The 23,423-nt window shown below is 36.9% G+C and overlaps 1 protein-coding gene across 3 annotated transcripts; it reads left to right on the forward strand.

Annotated features, from left to right (window-relative positions):
- The first annotated feature begins 3,773 nt into the window (after nucleotides 1-3,773).
- Nucleotides 3,774-18,317, forward strand: LOC136845800 (D-beta-hydroxybutyrate dehydrogenase, mitochondrial-like). Of its 3 annotated transcripts, none has more exons than XM_067116141.1 (10): nucleotides 3,774-3,904; nucleotides 11,714-11,888; nucleotides 12,249-12,332; nucleotides 13,986-14,124; nucleotides 14,208-14,237; nucleotides 15,688-15,843; nucleotides 15,964-16,069; nucleotides 16,293-16,354; nucleotides 16,706-16,851; nucleotides 17,719-18,317. In XM_067116141.1, the coding sequence occupies exons 2-10, from the start codon at nucleotides 11,727-11,729 to the stop codon at nucleotides 17,896-17,898; spliced, it is 1,065 nt and encodes a 354-aa protein (XP_066972242.1). In that variant the 5' UTR covers nucleotides 3,774-3,904; nucleotides 11,714-11,726; the 3' UTR covers nucleotides 17,899-18,317. The 3 variants fall into 3 exon arrangements, with proteins under 3 accessions (XP_066972242.1, XP_066972239.1, XP_066972240.1); XM_067116138.1 differs by lacking the exon at nucleotides 14,208-14,237 and adding an exon at nucleotides 14,673-14,702; XM_067116139.1 differs by lacking the exons at nucleotides 3,774-3,904; nucleotides 14,208-14,237 and adding exons at nucleotides 4,805-4,907; nucleotides 14,673-14,702.
- Nucleotides 18,318-23,423: the final 5,106 nt, after the last annotated feature.

The raw sequence follows: 23,423 nt of genomic DNA on the forward strand, positions 1-23,423 counted from the left end.
AATTTATTAATTTTGGGTTAATAATTTATAATTATGTGTATATATGTATAAATGTGAGGCGGAAATAATACGTAAAATTTCCAAGCATTCCATATGTGTTGACATACAGTATGCTGTATATGCATGAAATACATGCTGCTAAGCGGTCATATGGTGTTCTTAAAAAACTCTTAATATTTTACTAGATTGTGATAGAAGACGTTGCTTGCATACAATTGTTTGACTTATGTAATATGTAAAGTTCCAGAAGAATCGCGCACCTTAAAAATAGGCCGACGAGGGTTCATCCTAACCTAACCTTCCGTTAGCCTAACCTATCCTAGGTGCAATTCCTGGCCTGGGAAGTGGTGGGGAGGCTTCGCCACTCCCAGGTCCCCTCAACTTAACATGGAGCACTGCAGTTACGCATGCGTAACTATTCTGCAGTATTACCATTTAATTTATAAACATGTACACCAAATTTGCGTTAGATTTTGTTTAGCAAAAGTAAGCAGACTACGATATCCCTGTTTAGTTGTACAGAAATTCTCATATTTTAAGGAACTGTATGAGTTCAATGGGAGTACAGAGCACCTACCACACTAATTAGCGACAAGTGTAGCCTATCAGTTGTCTAACAACAGGCATACATAAAATACTACACAAATACAAGATAACGCTGTACTAAATGATATATAAATTACCACAGCACAAAAAAAAACTAAGATACTTAAGCTGTTCATAGTAGGCTACATACCAGCATAGGCCTACGCTTCAGACGTTTAAGCTCATAGCCTATCAAATACCAAGATGAATTATTCTGAAGAATGCGGGCATTTTGATTCGTACCTCACATTTATCGGGTATTTTTGTCGTGATTTAACCGACAGTAAAATGCGAAGAATGGTAAATTTTCTTATCACCTATAGTAGTATTGTCTAGTGATCATCCAGAAAGCTAAAGTATTTGAATGTCTGGAACCTTACCTTTTTAGCTTGTGCTCCTACAAAAAGTAGTGACAGCGCCTAATAAATTGCAGATATAAGCACAAAAGGCCAACTAAAGTAATGCAGTGCTGCCTTCAGGAACTTACTGTTTTGAAATGCCGCAAAAACAGAGTAACCAGCGTCACAATATGCATAATAAAACCTATGTCCCCACCATAATATTTTGGTGGTGTTTGTTTTGCCTCCCGTCCCGAGTCACTGCAGTGTTTCACATACAGCAATTTTTTTTTATCAATTCCAATTTTGAAGTACAAACTAATCTTTAAAGAATGTTGATAATTACATATTTCCGGTGATATTTTATGTGATTTGTTCCAATTTGTCTTAAAAATAAAATATATGAATTGAGTTTATCCGAAACTCATCTTAAGCTGTTGACTTCGGAGGCCGTGCTGTTATTTCTGGACTTACGAACACATTTTTTCAGTGTCTCAAATCGGTAAGATTAACATATACTTGATGGAGAAATTTGTGTTATTACAATAAACTTTCGTTCGAACACTAAATAATGGAATGAAATGTATCGGTGCTATTAGGACATGTTATTTTCAAACGCACATCTGAAAGCTGCCGACCGCTTCTAAGTGAATTTTCACCATAAAAAATAGAGAATAACATCTAAAAGTTCTAACATAACGATAATATGTTCACAAATATTATCAAGTTCAAAAATTCATTGCATTACCTAACCAAATATTGCTTTTCTAAATTCCAGAAGTCTCTTAATACAGACTCCTTGAGACTGTGTTTAATCTTTATTACATGTTACAGTTCATACTTCAAGGAAAGTAATAAAGTCTGGAGAACTGGATAAAACCAGTCAGCCATCTATTATCCCCGTAACGTTTGTTCTAGTCGGTGACGCAGCTACTGAAGTACTTCGTAAGATCAGCATATTGCACATGAAGAAATAAAATCCAGCTGGCTTCGTGGATATTAATTCTAGTCTTCCAGTGATCCTTGAGAAGTAGCAAAGCTTCCAGGATGAAAGGTCCTTGAGTTTTTTCATAAACATTACAGCGACCCAAAACCTCTCGAACAAACTAGATTTTCTTATCCATGTACCAGTGTAGCCTACTATCTAAAGTGATAATCAATATAATCTCTTGTGAGTAAATTCGCCTAAAAACAATATTTAATTATAATTAGAAATCTTTAATAAACTATATAGTGTTGAATTCTCTGTTCTCATGAGCATCATTTATGCCACATCTTGACTCTTAATGTGATTAATACTAATAAACTGCATCATTTCAACCTTAGCTTCTCTTAAAAAGATTCTGGTAAAACCTATGCAGTATTGTGTTACTTCCCTTCTGGCCTTATATTTATTCCCAACACCGTAAAGATTGAAATTTGTTCGATATAGCATTCAAGCTGTTCTTCTAACTACATCAGGTCAACAGATCTTAAAGAGATCATTGATAAATTCGGTAACTCAAACAATTTGCACAAAGGTTTTATAATGAGCGGTTCTTTCTCGTGTCCTGAGACCCTTCAAAGTCCCAAGGACGACCCGAAATTGCACGACAGGGTCCGTCTGCGAGTGTGAGCAGCGGACGGGAGATTCGCACCATTGACCAGCTGATGGTGTAAGCTATCAAGGTCCAAGAGAGGGCTCTAAGTACCATTAAAGGTCAAGGTTCTCCTGAGGCAAAGATGAGCGGTGGCTTCACGTAGCAGTAAGGGCATTCAGTACAGCCAATGAAGTAGGGGCTCATAAACTCAAAGAGATACATGATCGTTGCTGCTACACTAACTACAAATAAGGTTATGTTTTAGTTGACCTAAGGATGCATTATTAGGCTGCTATTAAATTAAAAAAATATTTATATACTTCTTGAGTCATACAGTATATTTCTATTTCCTGACTCGTAAAACATCACAAGACTAGATCATCTGAGATGTCCCAAGTGTTGACGATCCGTTTATTCCTTTGTATTGTGCATCGGCTTGTGATTACCTTCAAGTGCAAGTCCTTTCACACGTTACAGAATTTCAGTTAAATTAAGCCCTTATCTTTATCTTCTGATGTGCAGACGCAATATTAGTTGTTAAATGTCATCCATTCATACATTTTTCGTCCTTTGCTGAAATAGATACTTTTGCACTTATCAGACTTCACCGGAATTATTTTGGGATTCGGTTGCTAACCCTTTGACTGTAACATTATCTTGCCCCAATTCCTCCTTACCGGGTGTACTCCAGCTGATGTTTCCATGTGCAGCGGGTATTTTTGGATAAAACTGCTAGCTCCTTGACTACGCCTTTTGTTTTGATATATCTCTTATTTGAGAAATGACCAGCACATAAAAAGGTAAACTATTAATACATTTCTGATGAATTCAGTCTAGCGTTTGTTCAATTAATTTCACTTTCGATTAACTTTCATCGCCATGTTAATTAGTAATTAAAATAAGTATTTGTGATAAGAACTCATCCTAAACGCATCGTACGGGAAGGAGAAAAGATGGACTACTCGTATGTGTCCCAAAGCCTTATTTTCCTTTGAGAATACCAGCTGTATCGACTATAGCTATGAGGCGCCAGAAACCTCCTGATACCAATTCCAAATAGGGGTAGAAATGCTCTCAAGTGGTTGCGGAAAAATTCGACAGCTGATTCCTCAGGGGTAGGAGCTGTCTCATACGGCTTTTTATTTATACTTATTCATTTTCTAGATTAACCGTTGAATCACTTTGTTGTCGTTTATTCTGGTTAGGACTTGGGCTAAATTCAAATTAGGCCGTGCCCCTCTGCTGTTAATACTGGCGCCATTTGGCATCCCTTGAGCTTTAAGTTTGCCGTGGGAGCTATTCTACTTCGGTGTAGGACCTGAACGTTAATCCTGTTGTCAAGTCTGCGAAGCCTTGTGTGTGAGAGACCTTTTCAACTTGACTCCTCATAATCAACGCCTTGTAAGTCAGTTTTTGTCTATCCTTGATATTGGGACGAATTGGATTCTTTACAGCTAGTCTTTGCTAAAACAGCAAAATACCTCTTTAACGTCTCAATAATGGAACCTCTATAGAATTTCCTCTCTTGTCCATGCCAAAAGAAATAGGCTTACGAAATTCTCAGAAAATTCTTGGTCGATCATTCATTTCTGAACGATTTGCATTGGGTGCACTATTAAGAAAATATTAGTGAAACTTTCTGGCAACACGGCTATATCATTACGCCAAACTATTAAACTGAACATATCAGACTGACACATGACGATTCAAGCTTTTTTTAAATCAAATTCTTGTTCACTAATACTGAATCTTGTTCTGTATCCTATCCGTAAACCTGTTTACTGAGACCCTTGATTAATCCTAAGTTAGTATTGTCCTTAATTCAGGTGCGCTTGGCAATGGTCTCGTCTCCTTTACAGATGCCTAAAAGGATTTTGCTTCCCGCAGCACACTTTGATCCTGTATTTTCTCACCGGAATAATGTGCCTCACTGTATTTATCCAGTTTTTGCCCACTGAGGTCACGGCATAGAACATGTTTAATGAAGGTGATGATTTATTAATAGTAAAAGTTTCATCATCTACGATTTTTTTTTATTCTAAACCTATTTTCACTTGCTAGCTCGTTTCCGATAAAAATACATTCGACTACTTCCAAACCTCGTCAGTGACATCTTTCAACTTTTAATGACATCAATGGCAGACGAGTTCATAATGTCATATCCAAAAGTCTTTTCACCGCAAGAAACAAACAAACGGAAAGACGCGAAAGTTATCATCACCAAGCACGGCACTGTCAAGGTCATCTGAGTTGGCAACAGGAAAGATACACAATGTAGTTAAAAGTTGATTCCGCAAGACGAGTTATTTACAGTGTTGACGAACTGCAATTTGCCTGACAAAAAAACTACCATGTAAATATTTCGACTACTTTGCTTTTCATATGGGCGACGGCAGTTTCCGCGGTAGGTGCCAATTTGTTTTACTTTCGAAGAACTGATATAACTTCACCACACATCAATGTTACAACCACGGTATATGCAAGTTTTGTTACCTCATGCGCTGTGGGAACGAAAGATGTGATGCGGTAGTTGTGTGGCATTGAGGGGCCCAACAACGAAATATGATAACGAGGAGATAAAATTCCTATCATGTTAATTTACAGTTCTCTGCTATTCCTGCCATCGTAATCTAACTCACTGAATGTGTTTCCTTCTTTTTAGTTCACCTTTAGATGAACCATCCCTCTTCTTTATTTTCTGCTTTTACTTTAATTTTGGTCTTAATACCCCCCTCTCTCTCTCTCTCTCTCTCTCTCTCTATTTCTACCTTTGTGTTTAGCTGCCTTGTGTTGGTTATAGTTATTCCATTTTTCCTTTTCACTTCATAATTTTACCATCAACGGCCTGGGTTTGACCAACTTGGTCTCTGTGTGTTTTATGTTGTTCCTTGCCAGGACCTGTCCTACCTCACCTGACTATCTACTGTACTACTACTCACTTTCCATTTTCCCTTCATGAATATTAAATAATTTGCAAAAATTGCTTTGCAGGTTTCATCGTCGTTCTTTGGGCTCTCTTCATCGTGTCCTTTCCGATTCTGTTAAATTTAATACCATCAGCTTTTATTATCTCCTTTCTGCATCCTGTGCTCTTGTTACTGCTTCCTGGTTTCTCTCTTGGATTCATACAAAGTTCCTCTTTTAACTCTATAGAATACTCTCTTTTACTGTTATTTTTATCTGATCTAAACTGTCTTCCAGTGTTTTTGGTACAAATGTAGTTGTTTGGAGAAGGAAATGTAACATAAGCCATTGATGTTTTTTTTCTGAGTTAATTGAGCAGTGGAAATAGACAAAACTGATCCAAACAACACTTGGTAACGCAATCTACAAGGAAGAACACAATCCGGGCCGTTTGAATTTGTGCAGTGGTGTCGGCTTCCATATCAAACGAAATTATATTCAAGGTTGTATTTAAAAAGGGTTAAATCCTAACCTAAATAATCCAGGGGCATCATGCTCTAACCTGGCCAAGGGGGATTTTTTGTCTTGGATGCCCCAAGTGATATTACGGCCTGCTTAAATACAGATCATAAACATTTCAACAAGGAAGCACCCTAGCCAAAGCAATCCTAGGGCGTTGAGACCTGAGCTGGCCAGGGGGATTTTGTCCTCCTGGACCCAACAGGGTACATCCCAGTCTTAACATGTAATTGATGACAATTTTATGCTGACTGAAATGGACGTCAAGGTCAATGCACGTCATTGTCTCACCAACCTTGGCAATAAGTCATCCATGTGTACGGAAAGAACCACTGCAGGTACTGAGTATTCAGTGGCTACCACTTGCAACAATGGCAAACTTAAAGACAACTTACACGTTATGAAAAAAAAAACCTAACCTCCGACTGAATATGCAACATGGTTTTTTTATAGGTTTTAAAACACACATGGATTTTTTGATTGGAGGAATGCATCTACAGTTACGAAATGACCTTTGCACGCCTTCCACATACCACCAATATTTTGCTTTTCTCCTGAAGTTCTCCGTTTTCCATGCTTATGTGACCAAGCCCATACTTCCAGTAGATTCGTTCTCAAAACCATTTTATGGCCTAAGCTGCTTATTTTTTTTTATCTCACTTTATTGATCGCCTGATCGTGCATGATACCATTCATTACACTGGTTACATTCTACTGCTACCAATGAAGGAAAGTTGGTAGGCAATCACCTATAGAGTTTCGTTAGGCCTAGCCTGCTTGTTACCTTCATGACTCCACTTGTACCTGTCATTTTGCTACTGCTAACTATACCTTATATATACGTATACTGACACTCAATGTAGTTATACTTACGTCATTTGTCGAACCCGAAAAGGTAACCACGGAATTACTGAGAACAGGCACAAAATAAACGCGAGTGTCTCAACACGACCGGCCGGTTTCAGGTCCCAGGCTTGGTACATGGTCTTCTCGACTTCTCTTGATAAACGGCTCCTCCGTTTTCTTGTACTAGTGTTTTTCCAAATTCATTTTGCTGTACTTTTATATTTTTCTTTGCTTCCTCTTGGGATGCAGTATTTGTATGTTCATTCTGTAATCTACAGTAATCTGTAAATTTTCAGCCATTCCATACGTCATCTTGATGAGTTTGCTTTAACTCCACTTTCAATCCTGCTTTCTTATAATCTGGGGAGGGGCCGGAGAGAATAGTCAAATGAACTTCCAAGTTTCACGAATTCGGTAATTTGGATTCAGTATATATTTCTGCTTTTAATGTTCAGCACTGCAGCTTTTGCCCTGGTTATGAACAACGTTACTATTATAAAACTGGTCTCAAGTTTAGTCCTCTTTAATCTTCATTTCTTTCGAATGCTTTCGATCTGTGCCCAACTTGTGTTTCAAATTGTTTTTGTATATTTTTTTTTAAATCGCTAATCTCATCTCTCATACATAAACTTTTTCGTAAGTTTGCTTTCCTTATTCCAGTTTTCATTCTTCTTGCATCTCAAAAATTACATATTCAGTATTTCTTTTTTATAGCCTACAATCTAAGATGCCTTTTATTTACCGTGACTGTCCATCTGTTCTCATTAAAAAAAATTTAAATATCTTATTTCCCACATGAAACAAACTTAAATTGTACTTCTGTACGCTATGTCTCTAATCTTTAGAGCGTTCTAAATTCTGTCCGTTATATTTGCGACATTAGTCAAGCACCCAACAGAGCACAAAGTTACATTCTTCCCGAAGGTTACTATCATAATTGTGACAGTTTCTGAAACAGAATATATTTCCCAGACTACAACATTATCATCTATATTACCAGTTTACCAGTGCTTTCAAAAAAATTAAAGCAGAATTTTAAATAATTTTGCAACTGCTTCGTACTTGATATCTAAACAAATACATTATGTAAGTTATGATCACTACTTGTTAAGTTCAGTGTATTCCAAACATTAGTAGTGCACATGAAAAATTAGGTAAAGGTAAACTGATCATTTACCTGAGCCAAGTGCTATAACTGATAAAAATTGCCAATAAATGAACTTGAACTGATTTTTTATGTATATAGAGTTTACATACGACATTAAAATGACCGTAATATGTTCTAACTGCGAGATGTCTGACACAAGCAGCAATATAAGTTTCGTATACGTTTCGTTTTTGGTGATATCAATATCTAATATAATGGCAGCTTCGGCTACAGTTATGTTGTTGTAGGGTCCTCCATTTTTCCTTCTATAATTATACTATATAGTGTTTGTCCAAAGAACATTGGTAGACGCTTGAAACGCTTTAGTTTAACTCAGCTTAAAATGTCGCAAAGTCGCAGCCTGGCATGATCATAGAATGACAAAATTAAGGATATGGACTATAGGCTGTTAACGTGAAGATGTTGGGGATCATATTCTGTTGATTGTTGTGCCGGATTCTAATGGTTCGTTACGTCCTGTTGATGAGAAGGGCCCTTTCTCATTTGTAACCACATGTGGTTGGTGTAATAGGGTTTGGTCGGAGAAGTGGGGAACCTGGCATGTCTCCCCTCCTCCAAGTGGTGTAGGAAGGGCAGCTCCCTGCGATTGATGAAGTGTATGGGCGGACTGCCCGGATGCTCGTGTGCTTCTCACCAAATTTGGGACAGGTCGTTTTCATGTTTCGATTCGATAGTTGTGGGTGGCAAGGAATTCGATCTTTTTCACCATAATAGTTTCTAGCCTCAGTATATACAGAACATCTGCGAGGCTGCAGAGGCAGCAGTGATCAATAGTTATAAATTGCATTTTCTGAAGATAGTAGGAGAGACGTTCTGGAAGTCAAGTTGTCATACCTACATATAGTTCTGACGGCATACGTCAGTGAGGCATTCGAACAAGTATGCCACACCACGTCTCTACAGGCTGTCTGCAAGGGAGGTGCCGGGTTGTTTTTCATAAGCAGTTCTCTTGCTTATACATGCTTTTATGTAACTTGACTTCTCTGTCGTTAAATTTTGTAACCCAATTTTCGACCTGTTCCCTTCGTCCGATGGACTTGAAATTTTGCATGCTTACTCAATCACGGTAACATTACAACCTGACATGATCAGTAGGTCAGCAGTGACCTCTAGTGACCCGACAGTGACCTCTCCCAGTATCTCAGGATGTGTACGAAACTCTTCGGATTTTTCACAACTTATTTGACTCGGTAAATAACTAACATTCTGTGGCTCGACAAGATATCAATTTCGTTAGCTACAATCATAAATCTGTTATAATTTCTGTCAAAACTAAAAAGTATAAAATAAAAAAATCTAAAAAAATTTTAAACACGCTTTCATTAAAATTCACTAAAAAGTGAAAAATAAATCTTTGAGACACATCAGGATTTTCTTACAATTAACCATGTCTACAAAAGCGTGGGCTCCAAACATGGAAGGCAATGCTACAAGAAATAAAAAAAAAAAAAAAAATAAAAAATATATATATATATATATATATATATATATATATATATATATATATATATATATATATATATATATATATTTTTTTTTTTTTTTTTGCGCTTCTTTCCATGATTGGCACCCACGTTTTTATTTTTGTAGACATGATTAACTGTAAGAAAATCCTGATGCCTCAAAAGATCTATTTTTCACTTTCAAGTGCATTTTAATAAAAGCGTGTTTTAAAATATTTTTTTTTTACTAATTTTTCATAACAGTTCACTTGATCGATGGCATCGTCTAGACAGATGGTAGTCAGATGATTTAAATGTTTCACCTATGGGCCTTCTCATCTACCTGGTGATTATTTTGGACAATGTACAAAAGTTGTTTTATGATTCTTGGTATCGCTGTCTCTTTCCCACTGTTGACATCTGACCGTGGTGTTACTGGTCTGTCATTCTACCTGAAGACGAGCATTTAATGTAGGTTTGTCTATTGATTACACTCCGCCAAGAGGAACAGTGCAAAAGCACTCTCCTGACGAAAGTATCCACTGCTGTCTTTTTTGTATTTTTGGGACATTATTATTGCTGAGGCCACTGAGCACTGGACTAAGTTTATAGGACTGCTAAGCCTGCGCTTCAAGGAAAGGGAGGGTATAGTCATAGATGTCCTTGCATGTGAACTTGAGGGCCAAGCATGGTCTTTCACAGGGCTTCTAGGCCCGCTTCATTTACCACCCACACGAAGGTGCAACCGGCGTAGTGGTGATAAATGGTTGAGATGAAGATCTTGCCGAAGATGCATTTTTCTACTATACTTAAGTTAGAAAAAAAAAACAACTGGAATTAAGGCTAGTACCTTGCTTCCTTACTACAGCTCTCTGCACTAGTGTCGACGCCACACTTTTCCGTAGTTGGTTTAATTCCCTTGACCCCTTTTTCCTCACTCCTGCTGTCTTGATTTTGTTTCCCCAATACGCCCGTCGCTAACTAGTTCTACTTTCTATAGCCAACTCTTGTCTCAGTACTCCCAAGCTTAAATATAAATAATAGAACTAGATACATAAACTGACACACGGGAAGTTATCAGTTCTGTAAAATATGAATTATTCTAAATGAATAAGTAAAATGCGATTGAATGTAAGAGAAGCAGCAGTAAATCTCCTTATAAGATTTTTCGTGGAATCTGGTCTTGTGATAAGCAGTAAAATATACAGTAGTAAAGCATAGCCAGCATTTGAATACACAAGATATCCCACAAATAACAGTAATCCAGAACAGTTTACAGCTTAAGCTAACCAGCACTGTATACTTGAGAGAGATGTCTAATAAAAAACACTACGACAGCAAAACTACGCTATATGTGATAAATAAATCACTGACAGAGTATGCACGTGAACAATTAAGCCACTATACAACGAAGGCTTTTCGCTGCACATAAGCATAATCATTGCATAAAGTATGGCAAAATATATCTATGTATGAAATCTACAAACTACGCAAATAAAGCACAGATGATCCAATTAGTGACTCCCCAGTATGTAAAATGAAGTTGCTGCTAGCCTTATCAGAGATCTGAAAAGGATCAGGTATAGTCAATGTTGCTTGAGGCTGAACTCCAGCGAAAGTTTTTCTTGTTTTTTTTTTTTATTAACTAATCTCGCACCGAGATCCACCTCCCTGACTCGCTTTGAACAGGCAACATTTTACTTTATGATTCTGATTATCAGCACTTAATTATATCATCGAATGCTGCCAGGAGGGATACTCATTATTTACACAAAAACGCAGGGCATCATTTCCTTATTTTCTGATCTACCGTGTATGCACACATACATATATTTTGTTGATTGATATACTGCTGTCTTCTGTCAGTTTATTGTTCGTTCACATACCTGCATAATATTTTTGTTTTGAAAGATGCTCTTCGTGTATTCTATAGGAATCTTCGCTCATTTTGCTTATTAATAACCGTAATCCTTGAGAATGAAATCAGTAATGAAATCCGGCCGTGTTTGAAGCAATTTATTAATTGAAACCCATTAAGTGACAAACATGATGCTGAAATATAAGTCTTTCTTTTTCATACACTCGTGTATATACATCTCTAGATATTCTTTTAATCTAAAAAACATGTTTCTTTTTATTTTTTACTCGAGAGTTTTTACTATTTAGTTTTTTATTTGATTTTATGCTTTTACGTAGCTTTGCTGTTTACAAAGTCTTGTGAATAATCTAGGATTATCATTCAAAGTCGACAGTTTCCCAGTGAAAATCCTGTTTGGATTTAGGTCTATCTCTGTATTATATTTTCTCAAAACCAATTTAATTCATCTACAGGTCCCAAGCAACAATGTTCCTCACAATCGACAGAATCTCTAGAGTCGTGTTCTGGTTGTGTGTGAGCAGCGTCATTTCAACAGCAGCTGCTATTATTGGTCTTGACTGCTGCACCGTGTTCTTTACAACCTGGTGTCTGTCTGCTGGTGCCTACCTTGTCTTAGCAAGCTTGAGGGTAAAAGTATTGTTAATATTTTCAGCAAAGTGATGATGGAATTTATTCCTTAACATCGAGCAAGACGTTTTCATCTATTCTGAAATATATCAGTATTTCCTGGCTTGCACTGTTTTACAGAAATATTCATCAATTCACTGGCCAACCTACTCATAAGAACAAGAAAAAGTTTCAGATCTTTCATTTTCAAGAGGCTGGAGTAAAATGTTTCGAGATGTAAATAACAGTTTTGGTAGCAAATTTCCTAAAATATCAAAAACTAAAGGGATACCTATGCTGCTTTGCATAAATTACTTTAAATGTCTCATAAATAAAACAACATCATATATGTTCCTAGAACAGAGTAAAATTGTATTCCAGGTGGCCCCAGAAGGAAAAGCAGTGCTGGTGAGTGGCTGTGACTCTGGATTTGGACATGCCGTTGCTCTCCACTTGCACAAACAGGTAAGCTAATTACCTTTGTGTGGTGTGTGGCTGTATGAACAGAAGGTGGTCAAGAAACAAAGGACGTCTTCATACTAATAGTGGATTTTCGAAAGACCCCGCAGGGGGGCAGTGCCGTCAGTGCACCTCGTGCGGTGCACTGTAGGCATTACTTAAGGTTCTTTGCAGCGTCCCTTCGGTCCCTAGCTGCAACACCTTTCGTTTCTTTTACTGTGCCTCCTTTCATATTCTCTTTCTTCCATCTTACTTTCCACTCTCTCCTAACAATTGATTCATAGTGCAGCTGCGAGGTTTTACTCGTTACACCTTTCAAACCTTTTACTGTCAATTCCCGTTTCAGCACTGAATGACCTCATAGGTCCCAGTGCTTGGCCTTCCGCCTAAATTCTATATTCAATTCAATTTTGGAAAGAATCTGAGACAGTCTTATCTACTACAAGACGTTTGACACTTGGCTGTCCTAAGCACTGTATAGGTTACTCCATTTCAGTTCTTAAATTATACGGCTGTCAAGTGTTGCATTATTAAGTGGTAGAGCAGATGAACCTGAAATTGTAGTATGACTGTCCTGGTTGGGTTTGATGGATTCAAAATGACCTCTTGAGCATGTAAATTTATATGCTGTTAATCATCTATTCCTTTTTCTTGTGGAGCCTGTATTACTCGTCATTATCAGGCATGGAAGAATAGGAGAAAAGTATTGCGGTGATAAGCAAAGGAAAGAATGAGTGGATCAAATGTTCATGATGAGAGTTGTTAGCAAATCTTAAAAGAAAGCGGAAGTTCCCTGCTAGGTCATCGAGTTTAATATCCATTTTTTAGCAGAGCAAATTGTCACCCTTTAAAAAAAAAACATTTTGACTCCTCTAACCTATTCTATTCATACCTGACGAAACTTGAAGATAACAAGTCGTCGCTTTACATAGAAAATCAAATTGTTTAGCTTCATACCTGAAACTGTATCTCACTATCATATCTCATGTTAATATAATCATTCCCCATTCAAAATTTTTACCCTTTTTGCTCACATTATTCACTTGTCCTTTGCACTAAAAGCGACACAAGTTTCTTCATAGTTTCCATTCTTCTGTAATCCTTTCAATTTTAGCCCTTTTTCATACCTTTTATTCTTTGCAGAGCATTTGTCCTGAATTACCTCCTTCCTCTCCTTGTTTACTGTTGCGATAATCTCTGTTTGGTCCAACAACTGAACTTCAAACCATGACTTTTATTCCCTCTTCTTACACACCTGTGCCCGCAAAACCTCCCGTTGTGTCTGTGACACCTTTTTGAATCAGTATGCTTATCAGCCACTCAGGTATATTTTTTACCCACTTTTCTTTATATACTATTCTTAATCGTTCCCATGAAACTTATCTTAATTACATTTATATAGTCATGTTTCCAATCCATTATAACCATAAAATATCCACCAGCCACTCCCCTTACCCTCACATTCATCCACTTGCTCTTCCAACAAACTCTTTTCCTTCATATTTACTTATTCCCAAGTAAACTTATTAATTATCCTTTTATGAAACTATATATTGCCAACAATCAGGATCCTTTCTATCACTTCAACAAGACTTCCCTCACGAGTCATTCAGTATTCATATAGCTCGCTCATACGTATTAACATTTGCAAATTTCCAGGGATTCCGAGTTTTTGCAGGATGCCTTCAAGCAAACGCCGGTGGAGAAGGAGCTAAAAAACTGAAGGATATAGACCCAGAGAGGCTTCATGTCCTACAACTAGACGTCACTAAACAGGATGACATTGATCAAGCTTTGAAGTTTGTTTCACACATTAAAGGACAATGGTAAGAAGAGTTTGTTTCAGGACAATGGTAAGAAGAGTTTGTTTCTGATTAAAAGAGTTTGTTTCTGACACATTAAAGGACAATGGTAAGAAAGAATTTGTTTCTGACACATTAAGAGTTTGTTTCTGACACATTAAAGGACAATGGTAAGAAGAGTTTGTTTCTGACACATTAAAGGACAATGGTAAGAAGAGTTTGTTTCTGACACATTAAAAGAGTTTGTTTCTGACACATTAAAGGACAATGGTAAGAAGAATTTGTTTCTGACACATTAAGAGTTTGTTTCTGACACATTAAAGGACAATGGTAAGAAGAGTTTGTTTCTGACACATTAAAAGAGTTGGTTTCTGACACATTAAAGGACAATGGTAAGAAGAATTTGTTTCTGACACATTAAGAGTTTGTTTCTGACACATTAAAGGACAATGGTAAGAAGAGTTTGTTTCTGACACATTAAAAGAGTTTGTTTCTGACACATTAAAGGACAATGGTAAGAAGAATTTGTTTCTGACACATTAAGAGTTTGTTTCTGACACATTAAAGGACAATGGTAAGAAGAGTTCATTTCCTCTTCATTTATCTTTGGGTATACATTATCACTAACTGTTACGACAGTTGGGTAGTGCATACCTCCTGTCTTTAGGATTACGAAAATGTAGGTCAGACAGTTCACAGAAACTTGTCAATTTAGTTTTGGATTGCTTTGCCAAGGGCAATGAGGTCCTTTACAGCATGGCAAACAAAGAATTTCCTGTAATGTACAGATCCTTCTTCCTATGCACTCTCAAAATCAAGATACTATAGCTTAGCATTGATACTCTTGTAGATTCCAAATAGAGTCTGCTTATATATAAATGAAAATGAATAAAGTGCATACCACACAAATGAGAAAGTGCTCTATATTTACCCTCTGATGACATCAGCACATCAAAGTAATTGTGGGGTAAGCACAATATACCCCAAGGCAGTTCGTATCTTGGACACCTAAGGAATAAATATCCAGTCGTTTTGCACAATTAATGTTGGCTCTGATTTTATTTTCCTTTTTCTCATTCAACTGTTAGTCATCTGCTAAAAGGCGCACTAGTGTTGTCGTCTGAGTCATTTCCTGATCCTTAATCAAATAAACTAAGCGAGTTAAATGGCTTGGTAAAAGCAAGGCACAAGTTCATATGAGTCTGAAATCAATTCATTCATATCAACGCGGTTAGGTTCAAAAAGCCCAGGCTAAATCTATTGTCTTTCATGTACAGGACCTTTTAAAAATAACATTTTATACAATCTACAGCACTGTCAAGATCACTTTAGCTTTTTATCTTTCAGTAATTCCACGATTTCTCTGATTGACTGATTGTTAAAAAGACATAACAAGAATATTTACTCAATTTTCTGTTATGCTAGAATGTCGGTGTAACTAAAGTTAGGTAAGAATAACGAAAATTATGTGAATAACTTGGATGATAAACAAAAGACTTCGTAATTCTGCTTCCACTTGCACGTGCTTATTTGTCTTATTTCCCTTGCTATCAACCCAGAGGTCCTTTGGGGCGTCATCAACAACGCTGGTATTGCCATTTATGGGGCAGTCGAATGGGTTTCTATGGCAACGTTCAAGAGAGTCTGCGAAGTCAACCTTTTTGGTACTGTAGCCCTTACTAAGGCTTGCCTGCCATTTATCAGGAAAGCAAAAGGTAAGGTTTAAATCATACATGAAATAACATTATAGTGTATGCAAAAAAGGAATAAAAGCATAGGTTAGTTATCTGGTTACGTTCATCTTTATCATAAACGATAGAGAATACGATTTACAGGACGTGTCGTTAACGTGGCCAGCGCCAGAGGAAGGATGACGTCACCACTTGGAACAACTTACGAAGCCACTAAATATGCCATAGAAGGATTTAGCGATGGACTTAGGTAAGTGTTAATGGCTGTACCCATCCACAGGTTAAGTGTTTAGAGAGAGAGAGAGAGATGAATAACCTAAAAAAAAAAAAAACACACGTTTTTACTAGATAAAATAGGTCAGGTTTCATACCTTGCCTCTACCAAAAGTGAAACATTTAGAATAAAATTTCATTGTTAATTATGCGAATATCTTATCTATGAAGGTAAATCCTCAATCTTTTTTAATTTTCAGAAAAGAAATGAAGAGCTGGGGCGTTGATGTCTGCATAATAGAGCCTGGGAACTATGTTGCAGGTACATTGCATCCGCTGTTTCTGTGTTTTACTCTCATTTTACTAATGGTTTGTATTACTAGCTGGCCTTCATTTTTTGAAGCAACAATGAACACAGCTAAAATTAACAATTTAATAAAAAAAATTATAACTACTTTCTAAAATATATAGGCTATACCCGTGACACTGGAGCATGGCATTTTGAAATAGCAAAGAAATTGCTCTTAAGCTTAACAGCATCAGTACGAGAAGACTGTCAGTAGTAGTAGTAGTGGACGGGATTAGCCTTTGGAACGTATCCTTTCTCGTTTCTGTTTCTCCTTTGCTTGTGCTTGTTAAAGGTCTCTAACTCATTATGTGTCTGCCGCTACAGGTACGAGCGTTTATACAGAGAAGGTAGTGGACGCCAATGCCGAGTCTCTGTGGCTAGACATGGATGACCAGGTCAAAGAAGATTACGGAGGAAGAGACGGTTTCGACAGAGTTCTGGCCTCCCAGAAGCGAATCTGCTCTACAGGGGTAAGAGAGAGAGAGAGAGAGAGAGAGAGAGAGAGAGAGAGAGAGAGAGAGAGAGAGAGAGAGAGAGAGTTTACAGGGAGTCCTAGGTACGCTTAGACTGCTCTATAATTATGAGGATAGGCGGGCAAATTTGATGTTCATACAAGTCTAAGAAAAGTTTCTATAATGTTCCAGTGGATGTTCAGTGAATTTATAAATGGTGTGATGGAGTAAGTTAAAGGTACAGAACACTCGTACGTTAGCAATAAAAGTATAATAGTAGATATGAATGAATGGCGATTATGCTTTGATTGGGAGAACAAAATCTACGAAACGGATAAATTTGTAAACATCTTTAGATAGGCAAATTTCAAAAAGACGGTTCAGAATAATTGCATAACATTTTTTTTAAAACCCTAGTCGTTCCATGTGTATCAGCAACAGTGGTGGGGAAACAGAAATACGAGTAGGTAACAAGCTATGAAATAAGGTAGGAATCTTACAACTGAAGGTAGAATAATGAGGCAGGGAAATCTCAAGTGACTTTGTCGAGAAAAGAAAGACTCAGAAACAGGAAAGTTGGCGATACTTTCGGTGTCTTTATGGGCAATAACGGCAATTACTCATAGAAAGCAGGATAGGCTGTGGTGTGATGCTGGTTAGGCTGCTGTGTAGGTATGCAACACGGCTTTGAATTGGAGATTTTTTATCTTGTATAAAGTTTTGTATAATCAGCAAGTAGAGACAGAAATACCTCATATATTTGTATATTTCTGAGACCCTATTGTATACGCTGTTCATATTATGCAATTGCGTGTGGATTTTGAGAATTCTTCCAGCCCTCATGTACTTAATTTAATTCTGATCCTTCTTCCCTTTTCATTTCAGTTTAAAGACATAACCCCAGTCGTCACAGCTATGGATGATTCTCTGACTCAGAAATATCCTCAGGAACGCTACCAACCTATGGGCCTGTATCTCTACTTAATCACGTTCATCTCTCAGCATTTTCCCGAATGGGTCAGTGATTACATAAGCTTGGAGATTTTAATGAAGCAAGGATGGTAGGGGTACGAGGAACGAGCCTTACTAAAATTATGAACTAATTGTGAACTCGAACACTGTCGTCAATAGGACAACTTCAACGCTTTCCAATGCTAAGAAAAATTAAATAATGAATAATAAACAATAAATTAATAAATGAATGAAAAAACTGCCTGAATAACTCAGTTAAATTTCAAGGCATTCGAGATTAGTGCATGATAGATTTACGTCAATCAATGCGGGCGATCAAGGGGTGCTAAGTCCAGCCGCTCTGGCAATGACACCTTAGATCAGGTTAGGGTATAGTGTCTTCAAGTAGAATTACGACTGATAAACTAACGGCGATGTCACCCTGGATGAGTTACTGGCACCGACAGCACTTCTGCTCCATAACAGTGTATTTGTTTGTAAAATTTATATCTCATTAAATTGTTTTAACCACATTTCTCTCTATTTTTATTAAGTAAAGAATGTAAGAGCTCCTTTTCAGTAATTCCCCCTTTTCTTAGTGTTGCATGGGATCGAGAATCCTTGATAAAGACAAGGTTTTTAAGGAGGACATTAGCAGACTTTTAAAATGAGTTAACTGTGGTATTAGCTCTTAATCATATCCTTGCTCTCAAGAAAAGGAAATGGAGATGTTACGAATGACTGAATGTTGAGCTTTCACTTTCAAGTTCGTCTGATTGTTTGAGTGTACGGAGGCCGGCAGGGAAGTTCGCTCATGTTTACATCTAGACAAGGGGCCTCCAGACTATTTTAGTATGAGGGCCATATTATATATTTTGCACATCTCCAAGGGCCACAGGAAAAAAATAAGAAGCATCAATTTCCTACATGTAATTGTTTCAAACTAAAGAAAACAAATGGGAGATATTGAAAAGAACACTTGGCAATTTAAATAAAAAAATGACAGCTCCAAGTACAATACCAACACCACGGGGATGGGAGACGATTCACTGCCACCATACTTGAGCTTTAACTGCGACTAGTAAAACTGGGATTTATTTATATGGCTTCTGAATATTAGTTGAGGACCGGATGATATCATGTGAAGGGCCGGATGTGGCCGCGGGGCCATAGTTTGAAGACCCCTGATCTAGACAAACAGTGAAAGAAATAGAAAGAGAATGGGATCTAATTTCGAAGGCAGTCATAGATCTGGTCCTTAAAATATAAAATGCTGCAGGAATAAGAGAAGAAAAAGGCTCAGCGTCCCGCAGCTTGGCAATACAGGGAAAGAAACACCATATGGTATTTTGAAAGGTCTTAATGTAACCACTGTATGAGCAAATGAACCATTGGAAATGGCTGAAAATAATAAGGTTCCGACCGATCTATAAACTTTTATTTCTCTAGTTCTCTAAAGTAGGACATTGGTCATTCCCACTCAGCTGGTGTTGTCCCTATTATGTCATGCGCAGTGCCTTCACTTATGGTCATTTACTACCAGAGGTGGTTTACAAACACGTCTTTATAGTCACTGTGAGTCAATCAAATTTTTCTTTCAACTTACATGAGATTGCTAAGGCAATATCCCAAGCCTTCGAAAACGGGGATAATGTAATTGTTTCCAACTGACAGACATCCGTTTTGAGTCTCTCTCTCTCTCTCTCTCTCTCTCTCTCTCTCTCTCTCTCTCTCTCTCCACAACTGAACTATTCTTTAGATTAGGGACTGGTGAAATCGATATGAACTGTTATAACCTTGGTGAAAAGTGTTATCGATTATTATAAAAAATTGGTTCAAGTAGATTATTAGATGCAATTTCGAAAAAAATTCCAGATTTCGTATGTACCAAATGGGATAAAGTGGAGGAAGGCATGATGGTGAATTCAATAAACAGCAACATAAACACACAAAATACGACGAACGATATTATTGCTTTGAATAGATACGCCCTGTTAGAAAACTACGAAGGCTCTGATGAATGTACAGTAGAAAGGGACAGTAATAGACCTCATTTTAGCAAACCATCTATAAGTCAGCCCGCGTTCCACAAAAAGAAAGCAAACAGACCAAACTACAGCACTCAAAGACCCTATGTAAACTTTGAGTACAGATCACGTAGTGAAAACTATAAGAATTACCAAGAAAATCGTACGTCTCGTCAAAGCTTTTCTGGGACTAAAAGGGGTTGCTAAAATTGTAGACAGAGGAATCATCAGCAGCAAAAATGTCGTTTCGACAATCAGCTGAGGTGTTATAACAGTAAAAATATTGGACATAAAAGTAAATTCTGTACTAGCTATGTATGTTAGGTTATAGGCAAGGGAGGTCCTGCCGCTGTTCCCACAAAGGATAAGCTTATTTTATGTCAAGTATATGCTAAATCATGGCTCTCCTGTTTTGATGAAATAAAATATGAGGTATACAGTAAAGAAACTGATATTCTTTATGTATCTGAAACTTGGTTAGACCCTAGTACGCCAGACAGATATACTGACATTGAGTTATAACGTTAATAGGTGCGACGGTAGCGTAGAAGGCGGAACTTATATTTGTGTACGTAGCAATTTGAAAACTGTTAAACTGAAATTTGATATAGATAGTTGTGCTGGAGTTGATTATATCGCAGATAAGCTGCAATCGGTGACCCTTCGAAACAGAAGTTTCTTTCTTTTAGGTAATTTTAACGACGACTTTATGAACGAACAAAATAAGTTAGGTAGAATTCTTAAAATCCAGAATCTGCAACAAATTATAACCAAGCCAACTCGTATTACCCCCACTAGTACGATATTGTCACGAATGACCCAGAAAATATTTGTCTTAGAAGTGTTTCCCGCCATTTTTCTGACCATGAGTCCTTGTTAGCCAAAACCAACATAGAAATGCCAAAACGAAAGGTAGAAGAAAAACGTTTCGCTCTTTAAACATTATACTCTTAATCTATTTTGTTCAAGACTACTGGATTCGGTGGTTGAGCTACATGAAATACTAACTACTAATGACGTAAATGAATAGGTAAAAATTTTAACAAAGGTGTTCAATAAAGACTTAAATTCACGTGTCCCTGTTGTTACCAAAGTTATTGCCTGCCCTCTAGTCCCCCCTTGGATAAACGATGAAACAAAGTATCAAATGGCTGTCCGTGATCTTTGAAGGAAAAATACGAGATTTACATTTTAATAACTATACCGAGGAATGCTATAAAGCAGCTTAAAAGAAAGTGAAGATACTTTTAGAAAAGAGCAAAATATCTTATTTTAAAAGCAGATTTGAAAATTATAACTTCAACAAGGCTAAAATTTGGAGTATTATTGATGATATACCAAACAAGAAATCTGAAAGAGATAACATAAATTGTACCATCTGAAAAACTAAAATTAAATTTTTCGCTACTGTTGGCCAAAAAGTGTTTGACGAAATTTAAAATGAGAAAAACGGTGGAAACAGGTATCCTAGACAAAATAATTACGCCCGAGCAGCTGGGCCATTGACAAGTATTCCTCGCTTTACACCTCAACCGGTAAGTTTTGAAACTGTGATTAATACAGCTACGGCATTAAAAACAAAAAAACTCCTACGGCCACGATGGCATATCTGTTCGATTCTTACAAGACTCACTACCAGTTCTAGCTTTATTCTTTATTCCTAACAGTAATAATTAACAGGTCCACTGTTACAGGGTATTCCCAAATGAATGGAAGCACGTTATAGTTTGCCTCTCTTTCAAACAAGGTGATCCTGAGGACCCAAGTAACTACCGCCCGACCTCGTTATTGCCCGTTTTGTCAAAGGTATTAGCAAAAATCGTCTCAAACCAACTGTGTGAATATCTTCAAACAACAAAGATATTCAGAAGACATTTATCTACCGAAACAGCTTTGCACCAAGTTATGGACATACTCTGTAATAGTATTGATATAAATAAAGTTTCCTTAATAACACTGTGACTTATCAAAAGCTTTTGATAGCGTCTCCCACTTTATATTGTTGGATAAAATGGGCAACTTGGGTATCGATAAACTTTGGTTTGATGATTATCTTAAAGCCAGAACACAGTCTGTCAAAGTAAATGGGCACATTTCCTCTAAACAAAACGTGAACTTTGGTGTGCCACAAGGCTCAGTGTTGGGTCCAATATTATTCAATATTTTCGTAATGACTTATATCTGGTTACGTATGAGGGCACTTTAATTCAGTTTGCCAATGATGCTCAGCATATTCGCTCTGGTGATATAAACGATACTGAAGCCTTAAAGCAAAAGGCCGAAATAAACATGGATAGAGTAATGGAATATTTCATGTCAAATGGCCTTCAAATAAATGGAACGAAAACGAAATTTTGTTTTACTGGTTCTCACTCAAGGTGAAAGAAACAGAATGAAGCCTAGCAGTAGCGTAGCGTCAAAAGCTTGGGAATTATTACTGACAGTCATTTAAACCTCAAATTGCATATCGAAAAATATGCAAAGAAGGAATGGGAATTTTGCATTTTATCTGGAGAAATAAAGAATACCTAAACGAGTAAAGTAACAAGTCTGCTTTTTTCGTATTGTTCATCAACATGGGAGGGCTGCAATAAAACTTGTGTAGCTGATTTACAGAAGGTGCAAAACTTTGCTGCAAAGATAGTAGTGGGAACAGAAAAGAAATATGACCACGCCACACCATTTATAAAGAAATTAAATTGGTTAAAAATTCATCAGCTGTTACATTATAGTGATCTATTATTTATCTTCAAGATCTTGAAAGGAAAAATGCCTGTATGGGATTTCATATTTCATACGTGAACTCTTTGCATCAAACAAGACAGCCAAATAACTTGCACATCCCCAGAACTAGGACAAAAATAGCAGCTGAGGCTTTGGCAGTTAGGGGACCAGCACTTTGGAACAGTCTGCCTGTAAATATCAGGCAATTGAGTCGTATATCAATTTTTAAAAGCGAAATAAAAAAAAAAATATGTTGAAGAGCATTTTTAACGTATGTAAGATGATTTTGACCTAATCTTGAGACATTTCAAAGTCTTTTAAACAATTATAGGTTAAGGCTCTAGCCTTTTATTTTAGTGAAGGAGATGTGATTTATTAAACGTGCACTTCATTATGTATATATGTATGTATATGCAAATAATTTGCTACTTCAAGCTGTAAAGAATTTGTCAGAGTAAATTTGTAGTTTTAGAGTAAGTTTCTATAAAAGGCACCAAAATGGTCTTGTTGTCTCTCACCAGAGAACAGCGGTTTAAAATTAAATTTTATGCTATCATTTGAAGAAGTTTTGTATAAGTGCGTGTATTTGATGCAAGAAACTTAATATTCCAATGTAAACTAAAATGTGGAATAAAGGAATTATTATTATTATTATTATTATTATTATTATTACTCTCTCTCTCCTTGGGAATTTGTAGCTTTAACACTAAACGTCAAACCCACTAACCCATTATACACACAGAAAGGTAAAATAAATTAATGGGTAGCAGAGATAAGGTATCTCTTGTTCCCTAAAATTCAGCTACGACTATATGCAAAGAAGTATGAAATCGTTTTCATACAAAATTCCCTTACTATTATATGCAAAGAAGTACGAAAACGTTTTCA

The sequence above is a fragment of the Macrobrachium rosenbergii genome, chromosome 14 (assembly GCF_040412425.1).
Source record: "Macrobrachium rosenbergii isolate ZJJX-2024 chromosome 14, ASM4041242v1, whole genome shotgun sequence".
Classification (NCBI taxonomy): Eukaryota; Metazoa; Arthropoda; class Malacostraca; order Decapoda; family Palaemonidae; genus Macrobrachium; species Macrobrachium rosenbergii.

What these genes read in the sequence shown, in the direction of transcription:
- LOC136845800 (XM_067116141.1), top strand. Translation starts at nt 11,727, where the DNA reads ATGTTCCTCACAATCGACAGAATCTCTAGAGTCGTGTTCTGGTTGTGT. An exon ending in TTGTCTTAGCAAGCTTGAGG is followed by an intron (nt 11,889 to 12,248) that starts GTAAAAGTATTG and finishes ATTGTATTCCAG; the next exon opens with GTGGCCCCAGAAGGAAAAGC. An exon ending in AGCGAATCTGCTCTACAGGG is followed by an intron (nt 16,852 to 17,718) that starts GTAAGAGAGAGA and finishes TTTTCATTTCAG; the next exon opens with TTTAAAGACATAACCCCAGT.